General features: G+C 43.4%; 1 protein-coding gene across 1 annotated transcript; it reads right to left on the bottom strand.

The window, feature by feature from the left end:
- Positions 1 to 220: 220 nt before the first annotated feature.
- Positions 221 to 11,809, bottom strand: LOC144579336 (uncharacterized). The gene has a single exon (XM_078349701.1). The coding sequence runs from the start codon at positions 11,702 to 11,704 to the stop codon at positions 254 to 256; it is 11,451 nt and encodes a 3,816-aa protein (XP_078205827.1). The 5' UTR covers positions 11,705 to 11,809; the 3' UTR covers positions 221 to 253.
- Positions 11,810 to 11,929: the final 120 nt, after the last annotated feature.

The following is an 11,929-nucleotide window of genomic DNA, read 5'->3' as shown; positions in this document are numbered from 1 at the left end:
TGAGTAACCCTTTGATTCCTGAGACTCGGCCTCACTGGGGATTGTGACAAAGAACCTGGGAACCTGTGGATGGGGTCTGAAATGAAGGGGCGGAGCTTGGAGCCTCTGCCCGGCCTTAAAACCCTGCTCTCATTCCGAGCCTTTGCACAACTCCTCGTGTCCCACCACCCTGCCTTCCCTACCCACCCACCCAGTGGCCTCAGTCTAGATGCACAGGGAGATCAGTTATTGCCACTTTATTAGAGAATGAATCTCACATGCCACCCCCTGTAGAGAGACATGGAAGCCTTTCCATGCTGGGGGTGCAGAAACGGGAGGCAATGGCTGAACAGGAAAAAAGGCTGGAAAGGGCAGCACGGTGAAGACTTCTCTCCATGGGACTGTGTTGATTTCTTTGAGATGGACTGCGAAATCTTCTATCTGAAGGACTGTGACGGCTCCTCTCCGAGGGACCGCAGTGGCTCCTCTTGGAGGGACTACGATGGTTTCTCCAACAGCGGTTATGACCGGTTCTCTCAGGACTGTGTGGGGTTCTGTCCCTATAGAAGCTGGGGTGGTTTTGCTCCTCGTGTGTGAGTTTCTCTTTAAGGGGACGGTGCCAGGTTCTCTTCACAGGGGAACAATGTAGCATTCTTCCTTGGGCCTGAACTCTGGTTCCTGGTGTGGGCAAGTTCTTAGACTCCTGGCTAAAGATTTCATTTTTCTTTGATCTGCTACTCCTGTCCTTTTGGACAGTTCCCAAAGGCTGCTCCACTGAGGCAGCTTGGAAAGTGATGTCACTTTGGGAACCTGTGGGCTTGGGAAGTTGAAGAGGTCTGGGTTGGAAACGGTGAGCTCTTCTTGGCTGTTGAGCTGATCTGCACTGGTCTCTTCCTTCCCCCAATATGTCCTCCTGCTTAATGGTTGAGCCTGCTGACTTTGGCTTGTCAGCTGACCTCCTGTCTCTTTTGTGATTTCTGGGTATGCAATAGTCCCTGCCATTTTGTTTCAGATAATAGTTTTTGCTTGCCCACACATTGTCTGGGATTGTCCTGTCCACAGGCTTCTGCCCAGCAAAAGCTATAACTCTGTATGCTGTTTGGAATGCCCGCTGTAGGCCCTGAAAAAGCAGTTGCATGAACTTGGGTTGGGAAGGTTTCTTAGGTTGTCTTTTTAAGAAGGCAGTACTTGTCTGAGCTGCTCCAATCGTCTTCCTTCTTAAATGGGCTTGTAATTCCCTAGAGGGTCTCTCTTTTGTGGTTCTACTGCTTGTGTAGAACTTTCTGTGTTTTCTAAGGCCCTTGGTCATTCTCTTCATTGGATATTTTGAACCAGAGGTCTTTTTGGTTCTCACTTTAGCCCGTTTCTCATTCTGAGTGATTTCAGAGTCACTCTCCGATAGGGTGTGAACCTGAATGGATTCATAGTGTCTACATGCTCTAATTATTGTCTTTTCTTCCAGGTCAGGGCTGCTGTGTTGTCTTCCTCTGATGTCGATTAGTACAGGAGCAGGGGACTGGGAGGACCCAGACTGCAAATCTGCTGTGGAAGTAGAACTCCTGAAAGCTTGAGTATGAATTTTAGCCTTCCTTTGTGTGCAAGGTTGCACATCTTGCAGTTTTGGAGTCAACTCAATATATTCTACCACTTGAGGGGTGGGCCTTGGCGTTGTCCTAGACTTTACAACTTGAAATGGTGGTCCAGGGGTCGCTTTCTCAGGCTGAACAACTTTTTCTTGCTGCAGAGACACCGAAGACAATTTCACATGTTTTACACTTTGCAACTTTGACTCTAGAGTAAACTCCAAAGATTTCATGGCTTGATGCTGTGATTCTGGAGACAAATTTGAAAATCTGACACTAGCCAACATTGGTCCTGATGAGAACTTCCTAGTTGGCTCTGGTGCCAACACCATTGATTTCACATCTTGCCATCCTGAAGTCAACTCCTGATAATTTATACCTTGCTGTTGGGCCCCTGGCGTCAGCTCCATAGGTTTTACATCTTGAAAACATAGCTTCGGTGCAAAGGCCACAGATTTAATGCATTGTGACCTAAAGCATGATGTCAAAGAATTTACACTTTGAGGTTGTGGCCATAGAGTTGGCTTCACAGATTTCACATCTCGAGAAAGTGGCTCTGATACAAATAGCATAGATCTTACATTATGCTGCCTGAGGTGTGAATGCACCTCCTCAGAATTCACACCTTGAGGATATGGTTCTGGTTTTAACTCCACGGATTTCACATCTTGAGGATATGGTTCTGGTTTTAACTCCACGGATTTCACACCTTGAGGATATGGTTCTGGTTTTAACTCCACAGATTTCACACCTTGAGGATATGGTTCTGGTTTTAACTCCACGGATTTCACACCTTGAGGATATGGTTCTGGTTTTAACTCCACGGATTTCACACCTTGAGGATATGGTTCTGGTTTTAACTCCACAGATTTCACACCTTGAGGATATGGTTCTGGTTTTAACTCCACGGATTTCACACCTTGAGGATATGGTTCTGGTTTTAACTCCACAGATTTTGCTTTTTGAAAACATGGCTCTAGCGTAAATACCTCATATTTTAAGTCCGGTAGCTCAGAGGCTGAAATCATTTTTGCAGAATTTGCATCATAAAGCAATGGCTGCTTATTTATGTCCACAGATTTTACAACTTTAAGCAGTGGCTCTGGTAAAAATACCTCAGATTTTGTACCATTTATCTGAGGACTCAAATTGAATGCAGGTTGCACAGCTTGCTGTGAGCCAAGGTGCTTCCCCCAAAATTGGACTCCTTGAAACTTAGTCCCTGGACTTAACTCAGAAGATTTCACACCTTGCAAGTGTGGTCTGGGATTGAACAGAATAGATTTCATACCTTGAGATTCTGACCCAGGGTTCAATTCAGAGGGCTTCATGTCTCGTATCTGTGGCCCTGGATTCAAGTTGATAGAATTTATGCATTGAAATTCTGACTCTGAATTCAACCCAGAAGAATTCATACCTTGCAGCTGTGGGCCAGAGTGGAACTCCTTTGGTGTTATATCTTGAAATTTTGTCCCTGAAGTCAGTTCACATTTTACATCTTGTAAATGTTGCGCAGAGCTGAACATAACAGATTTTATACTGTGAAGCTCTGGCCCTGGATCCAACTCAGATTTCATAACTTGAAATTTTGACCCTGATTTTACACCTTGCAAGTGTGGCTCAAGTTTGCACTCCATAGAATTTACGCATCGTAACTTTAGCCCTGGATTCAACTCAGAAGAACTTGCACACTGCACCTGTGGCCCAGGGTTGCATTCCAAAGGTGCTACACGTAGAAACTTTGACCCTGGTGTCAAATCAGATTCTAAATCTTGCAAACATGGTCTAAGGTTGACCATTAAAGATGTCTTGCTTTGAATTTTTGTCCCTGGGTTCAATTCAGAACACTTCATACCTTGAAGTTTTGAAACCGAAGTTAATTCAGGAGATTTCATACCTTGTAAATATGGCTCTGTGTTGCACCCAATAGAATTTACACACAGAGCTTGTGGCTGTGGCATTAATGCAGAATTCACACCTTGCAAATGTGGCCCTGGGCTGCACCCAATAGAATTTTCACTCTGAAGTTTTGGCCCTGGAATGGGTGCAGAGGAATTTACACCTTGCAAGTGCAGCCCAGGATTGCACCCATTAAAATTTACACACGGAAGTGGTGGCTCTGGAGTGAGTGCAGAAGAATTCACACCTTGCAAATATGACCCAGGGTTGCACCCATTAGGATTAACACTCTGAAGTTTGGGCCCTAGAATGGATGTAGAAGAATTCACACTTTGTGGATCTGGCCTAGAATTATACTCAATAGAATTTATACCCTGAAGTGGTGGTTCTTGAATGGATACAGAATAATTAATACCTTGCAAGTTTGACCCAGAGTTGAACCCATTAGAACTTACACACTGAAGTTTAGGGCCTGGAATAGATGCAGAAGAATTTACACCTTGAAAACATGGCCCACGGTTGCACACAATAGAATTTGCACACTGAGGTGGTGGCTCTGGAATGGATGCGGAAGAATTCACATCTTGCAAATGTGGTCCAAGGCAGAACACCTTAGATTTCATACCTTGAAGCTCAGGCCCAGGATTAAACTTGGCAGATTTTATTCCTTGCAACTGTGGCCCAGGGTTGAAATCTAAAGATTGTATACCTTGAAGCCTTGTTCCAAAGTGCAACTCAGATTTCACACCTTGCAACTTTTCCTGAAGATTGAATTTCATAGATTTTACATCTTGAAGCTTTGTCCCTGTACATAATTCTGAAGGTTTCCTATATTGCAAATGTGGCTCAGGATCGAATCCCATAGATTTAACACTTTGAAGGTCTGGCCACAGATTCAATATATGAGATTTCTCATCTTGCTGCTGCTTTTCAGTATTGAACTCAGAAGGTGCCACACTGTGAATCTTTGATTCCAAGGCCAACTTAGAGAGTTCTGCAACTTGCAATTCTGGGTCATCGTTGCCTTCTGTAGAGTTCACTGTCTGAAGCTTTATCAACCCAGATTTCATATCTTGCAACTTTGCCCCAGGATTGAATTCTACAGATTTCACACCTTGATGTTGTATCCCTGGTGTCGACATAAATAATTTTCTATCTTGTAACTGTGAGGTTGAGTTTAACCCCAACGAAGTCCTATCCTGTACCTTTGTACCTAGAGACAATTCAAAACATTTTACATCTTGCTGCACTGGCCTAGGCATGAGCCCCACAGATTTCACTGTTTGAAGCTTTGTCACTGGGATCTCTTCAGAAGATTTCGTACCTTGTAATTGTGAATCAGAACTGAACTCCTTAGATTTTACGTCTTGAAGCTCTGTCCCCTTGATTGAGTTACGATATTTCACATCTTGCCACTGTGGGCCTGAGTTGAACTCCACAGATTCCCCACCTTGAAGCTTTGTCTCTGGGGTTAACTGAGAAGATGTCACACCTTGTAACTTTGGACCATGGTTGTATTCTACAGATTTTACATCTCGATAGTTTGTTCCTTGAATCAACTCAGAAGATTTTTCACCTTGTATCTGTTGTCCAGAATTGAAATACATTGATTTCATACTTTGAAGCCTTGTCCCTGAGGTTACCTCAGAAGATTTTATACCTTGAAAGTGTTGTCCAGAACTGAGCTTCACAGATTTTACATCTGGAAGCTTTATACCCATGATCAGATTGGAAGATTTTATATCTTGTAACTGTGGGCCTGATTTCAGCTCTACAGATTTCACACCTGGAGACTTTCTCCCCAGGGTTAAATCAGATTTTTCACTTTGTAACTTTGGACTAGGTTTGAAGTCTACAGGTTTCACACCCTGAAGCTTCACCCCTGGAATCATTTCAGATGATTTCACACTCTGTAAATGTGGTCCAGAACTGAAAACGATAGATTTAATGTCTCGAAGCAGTATACCCATGATCGACCTAGAAGATTTCAAATCTTGCAACTGTGGGCCTGAGTTGGATTCCACTAACTTCACTTCTTGAAGCTTTGTCTTTGATATCGACTCAGAAGATTTCACTCTTTGCAACTGTGGCCCAGGTTTGAAGTCTGTAGATTTGACATCTTGAATCTTGGTCTTCATGGTCAAATCAGAATGTGGGATATTTTTCAACTGTGAGCTGGGGTTTAACTCTATAAATTTCATGTCTTGGGACTTCGTCTTAGGGTTCAACTTAAAAGATTTGACACATTGCCATTGTGGCCAAGAGCTAAACTCCTCAGATTTCGTACCTGGAAGCTTTGTCTGAGCCAACTCGGATGATTTCGTGCTTTTCAAGTGCAGTAAGAAGTTGAACCCTACAGTTTTATCACTTTGTAATTGTAGCTCTTGGCTTAATACTTTAGATTTCACCCCTGAAAACTGTGACTCTTGTGTAAACACTAGAGACTTCACATCTTGCTGCTGTGTTCTTGGATATGCCTGCAAATGTTTCACTTTGTGCCGCTGTGGTCTTGGGGTCAACTCAGAAGATTTCACATCTTGCAAATGAAGCCCAGGTTTGAATGCCATAGATTTTATATCACAGAGCTTTGATGTTAAAATTGGGCCACATGACTTCACACTTCTCAACTGTAACCCAGATTTCAAATCAATAGTTTTGAACACTGGCACCTGATGTTTCTGGAGTGATGTCAAAGGTGGTACACTGTGGAGCTTTGGCCTTGGAGTCAATTCAGATGACTTCACATCTCTTAGTTGTATTGAAGTTTTCAGTTCTACAGGTGTGACAGCTTGAGATTGTGAACCACATTTTAGCATAGATTTCATACCTTGGAACTCAGGTACTGGTATCCACTGCACAGATTTCACACTTCCAAGCTGTGAGTCTTGGTTTAACTCCACAGTTTTTACCCCCTTAAGCTGTGGCTCTGAGGTTGATGCCAGAATTTTCCCTTTCGGCAACTGTGGTCCTTGGGACAACTTAGGAGTTTTCACAAATTGCAACCGTGGCCCATAGTTAAACTCCACAGGTTTTGCACTTCGAATTTTTGGCCCTAGAATCAATTCAGATGATTTTACACCTCCTGACTCTACGGAGGATTTCAACTCTGCAGGTTTGACACCTCGAGATTGTGAACCAAGATTTAGCCCTCCAGTTTTTCCATCTTGGGACTCAGGACCTGGTATGCACTGCACAGATTTTGCACTTCCAAGCCGTGAGTCTTGGTTTAACTCCACAGTTTTCACACCTTGAAGCTGTGGCTCTGGGCTTGATGCTGGACTTTTCCTTTTTTGCAGCTGTGGTCCTTGAGACAACTCAGCAGCTTTCACACAGTGCACCTGTGACCCGAGGTTAAACTCCATAGATGTTGCACTTTGAAGTTTTGGCCCTAGAGGCAGTTGAGATGACTTTACACCTCCTGACTCTATGGAAGATTTCAACTCTGCAGGTTTGACAACTTGAGATTGTGAACCAAGATTTAACCCTGTAGGTTTCACACCTTGGAACTCAGGTCCTGGTATCCACTGCACTGATTTCACACTTCCAAGCTGTGAGTCTTGGTTTAACTCCACAGTTTTCACACCTAGAACTTGTGGCTCTGAGCCTGAAGCCAAAATTTTCCCTTTTTGTAATTGTGGTCCAGCAGACAACTCAGGGGCTTTTACACACTTCAACTGTGCCCCAAGGTTAAACTGCATAGGTTTTGCACCTTGAAGTTTTGGTGCTAGAACCAATTTAGATGCTACCATATCTCCCAACTGTAAGGAAAGTTTGTACGCTGCAGATTTGACACTTGGAGATTGTGGCCCAAGATTTAATCCTACGGATTTTACACCTTGGAACTCAGGTCTTGTTATCCACTGAACAGATTTTCTTCTTCCAACCTCTGGCTCTTTGTTTAACTCCATGATTTTCACACTTTGAAGCTGTGGCTTTGCAGTTGAGCCCAAAGGTTTCGCTTGGTGCAACTGTGGTCCTGGAGTCAACTTGGGATATTTCAGACTTTGCAACTGTGGTTCATGTTTGAACTCTTCAGCTTTTACATCTTGCATATTTGGTTCTGGAGTCAACTCAGATGCTTTTCTACCTTTTGACTGTGGGTCAGACTTGAGGTCTACAGATTTTATACCTTCAGATTTTGACTCTGGAATTAACTCCAAAGACATTATACCTTCTGACTCAGACCCTCTCTTTACTTGCTCAAAATTCACACATTGCTGCTCTAGTGAGTTTACAGATTTCTGACCATCCTGTTCTGGCTCAAGGGTTAAATCCACAGGTTTTACTTCTTCAAACTCTTGTCTTCTGGTTACAGTCACAGATTTTACTACCAGTCTCTTCTGCCTTGGTGCAAGCTTTACAGATTTTACACATTGCAGATGTGGATCTTGAGTCTTCTTTATAGATTTTAAACTTTGAAGCTTTAAACGTGGAGTAATCTCCACAAATTTCATATCTTGCATTTGTGGGACTGAAGTCAGTTCCTCAGGTTTCATGCTTTGTAGCTGAGGCCTTTGAAGCATCTCCATAGATTTAACCCCTTGAGGCAATGGCTCTGGTGCAAAAGCCATAGGCCTCTCACCTTGCATCTTTAGCCCAAATTTTAATTTCACAGCTTTCATATCGTGCAGCTGTGTATCTGGGACCAACTCCGCAGATTTTACATCTTGAAGCTCCGAATCAGGGATGAATTCCACAGCTCTGACATCTCCTCTCTGTGATTTTAAGCTTATTGCCACGGATTTCCCACCTTCCTGCTGTGGACTTGGAGTTATTTCCATAGATTTCATCCCTTCCAGGCATGGTCCTGGAGTTAAGGTCACAGATTTCATATCTTCTAACTGTGACTGTGAGACCAGTAACTCAGATCGGAGCTTTGAGCCTGGGGTTACCTCCTCAAGTTTTACACCTCCTGCCTGTGGCTCTGGGGTTAACATGATAGATTTGACATCTTCCAATTCTGGCTCTGGTGTTAGCTGCCTAGTTTTCATATCTCCCAAATGTGGCCCAGGGACTAATTCCACAGATTTCATATCTTCTAGCTGTGGCTCTGGGGTTAGCTTTTCATGTTTGAAACCTTGAAGTTTTAAGACTAGGCTCTCCTCCACAGGATTTACGTCTTGGAACTGTGGTCCTTGTGTCAATCCAGAAGATATCCTATCTTGTAACTGTGGTTTTCTGGTTAACTCAGAATGATTTACACTGGGCAGCTGTGGTCCTGGAGTCAACCCCATGGATTCTGCATCTGGCATTTGTGGCTCTGAGATTAATTTACTGGAAACGTCAGCTTTAAGGCTTGGCACTTGATTGCCTACTACATATTTTACATCTTGAAACAGTGGCTCTGGTACTAACAACTGAGGATTAACCCCTTGCCCCTCTGGCCCTGGAGCCATTGCCATAGGTGGTACCCCTTGCATCTTTGGCCCTGGGGTCAACTCTAAAAATTGTACACATTGTAGCTGTGGTCCTGAGTTTAACTCTAAAGATTTCACACCCTGAGGTTGAGTTCCTGGTACTAAATCAAAAATTTTGACATCTCGTAGCTGCAGCTCTCGGTTAAGCCCTTCCTGTTTCATGCTTTGAGTTCCTTGAGACATCTTTGCTAATGTGGAATCTTGCAGCCCTAACTCTGGAACCACCTCTACAGAATTCACACTGTGAACCACTGATCCTGCAGTTTGATCCCCAAATGTGACACCTTGCAGCTTTGGCCTTAAAGTCAATTCAGAAAATTTGAGATTTTGCCAAGGCCCTAGGTTTACTTCCTCAGATTTTGCACTTTGAACTGGTAGTTCTGAGGTCAGTTTTGCAGATTTCATCCTGTGAAACTGTGATCCTTCAGCAGACAGAACAGATTTCATGTCTTCAACATGTGGCCCTTGGCTTAACTGCAAAGACGACTGTGGCATAAAACCTGGAGACTTTATATCTTCAGGCTGAGTTCCTGGTGTCATCTGCACATGTTTGAAACCTTGGTGCTTTGACCCTGGGATCGAATCAGAAAATTTGACATCTTGCAAGCCTAGTCCTGGGTTTAGCTCCACAAATTTCACACCTTGAGGTTGTGTTTCTGGAGTCAGCTGTACAAATTTGACACTTTGGGGTGTTAGGTCTGGGATGAAATCTGATGATTTGATGTACTGAACTGGGGAATCCGAGGTCCGTTCATCCGATTTTGCACCATAATGTAGGGGTTGTGAGATTAAATCTACAGGTTTTTCTCCTTGAAGGAGTGGCCCTGGAAATACCTTTGAAAACCTGACACTTTGTGACTGTGGCCCTGGGGTCAATCCAGATTTGACACTTGGCTGACATGGGCCTAGATTTAAATCCACAGAGTTTACATCTTGGAGCTCTGCCCTCTTAGTCAAATCCTCCAATGGCATACTTTGTAGCGGTAGATCCAGTATCATCTCCTCTGATTTTCCCACTCCTGTAGTTGACTGTTGGATTAAATTCACATGTTTTGCGTCTTGCAACTGTGACTCTAGATCCAACTGCATAGACTTTCCTCCCTGGACCTGTGGCCCTGGGGTCAGGTCCATAACATGTGGTTTTGGTTCTGTAATTAACTTTTTAGATCCTATCACTAATGGAGATGACTCACTGGTTAACTCTGCAGATTTCAAATTTTGCAGTAGTGGCTCTGATTTCTCATACTGCATATCTGGTCCTGGAGTCAACTCCAGAACTCCTGTTTCTGAATCTAGTGATAGTGGGATAACTCCCTGGGTCTTACCAACTTGAGGCAATGCCAACCCCACAGTTTCTGGGTCTTTATGTTCTGAGGTGGGGGGTGTCTCTGACAACTCAGTAATTTCTAAGCATGGCCCTAGATTGCCATGAACAAACTTCATATCATGGGGCTGTTGCTCTGTGGTCAACACTTCTAATTTCACACTTTGTATCTCTGATCCTGGTATCAAATCTGGAGATTCTTTTGTTGTGTGTTGTGATACTGGAGTTTCCCCCATTGCTTTTCCAAGTTGGTGCATTGTCTCAAGAGTGTCTTGGAATGACATTGAGCTCATCTCCACAGATTCTGAAGTTTGACTCAGTGGCCCTGGAGTAGTTCCTAAAGATGGTTGGGTCAACCCAATAGATTTTTCCACTTGATGTAATGGTGCTGAGATCACTTCCGATGACTTTGTGCCTTGACATATTGGCCCTGGAATAGTCTTTCCTTGTTCCATGACTTGACTTTGTGATCCTGAGGTCATGTCAACTGATTCCATGACTTTATGCTGTGGCGCTGGCATCATTTCCATAGTTTCCATAACTGCACGTTGTGGCCTTACATTCATCTTTTCTGGTTTTGTGACTTGATGCTTCAATATTGTGTTCATCTTCACTGACTCTATGGCTTGATGTTGTGGTGTTGAAGTCGTTCCCACTAATTCTGTGTGTGGATATTTGTTAATCATCCCCATAGAATCCATAACTTGAAGCAGTGCTACAGGAGTTGCTTTCTCATTATCTGTGACTTGATTCAGTAATCTCGTGGTCATCCTCTCTGATTCCACAACTTGGTGCTTTGGCCTTGGGGCTGCCTCCATTGACTGGATGACTTGATTTGGTGGTTTGGGGGTTATGCTCATTGTTTTCATAGTTTCCATTGGTTTCACAACTTGACTTGGCAGCTGTGGGAACAAACCCACAGATTCTGAATGTGCTTCTGGGATCATCGCCATTGACTCTATGGCCTGAAGTAATGCCAATGGAGTTACCTTTATGCTGTCCTTGACTTGATATGGTAGACTTGGTGCCACGTCCACATTAGTCACTTGTGTCTTGTGCTGCTCTATGCTTTTTTCTGGAACACCTATGACCCTCTTCTCTATACTAAGCTCTAGTATGTGTTTTGGCTCTTTCTTCAGTAAAGCGGTTTCCTCTTGAGTTACATTAAGTCCTAAACTTCTTGGAGGTAGAGTGCCCACTGATGTAACGAAAGGCTTGGATCCAAGGATTTGGGGGCCATCCCCAGGTTGTAACTGCTTGCCTGAGATAAGTGACTGTGAAAGTTTTGTTTCTGTGCTATTTGTTCCAGATCCCACTTCAGCATTCACATGAAGTGGAAATGATGGAAGGTCTGGGGAATTTTTGTTAATGTTTTGCTCAGTGTTTTGATGAATGGGCATAGATAACTGAGTTTGGAGTTTATTTGATTCAGCGACTCCTCTTTGTACTTCAGTTAAATAATTGAACATCGCCCATGATTTCCTCACAGGTAAAGGTACCATTTGTTGCTGCAAAGAGAAAGCCTTCTGAGATATATGTCTTTTTAGCTTTCTTCTAACCGAAGGAGAGAGCTTGAATGGAGCCCACCTTGGGAGTTGTGGTCTCTCCCTGGAAACAGAATTTGGCTCGTGATCTGATATCAAATGACTCTTGCTCCTTCTCTCATCTTTTTTTTCCCTTTTCTGTTTGCAGATATTTAGAGGCTCAGAAATAGAGTTGATAAAAGG

The sequence above is a fragment of the Callithrix jacchus genome, chromosome 14 (assembly GCF_049354715.1).
Source record: "Callithrix jacchus isolate 240 chromosome 14, calJac240_pri, whole genome shotgun sequence".
Lineage (NCBI taxonomy): Eukaryota > Metazoa > Chordata > Mammalia > Primates > Cebidae > Callithrix > Callithrix jacchus.
The sequence above is the reverse complement of the archived record's forward strand: the minus strand, read 5'-3'. Positions and strand labels throughout refer to the sequence as shown.

Excerpts from the sequence above, each read along its gene's own strand:
- LOC144579336 (XM_078349701.1), bottom strand. The coding sequence starts at position 11,704 with ATGGTACCTTTACCTGTGAGGAAATCATGGGCGATGTTCAATTATTTA.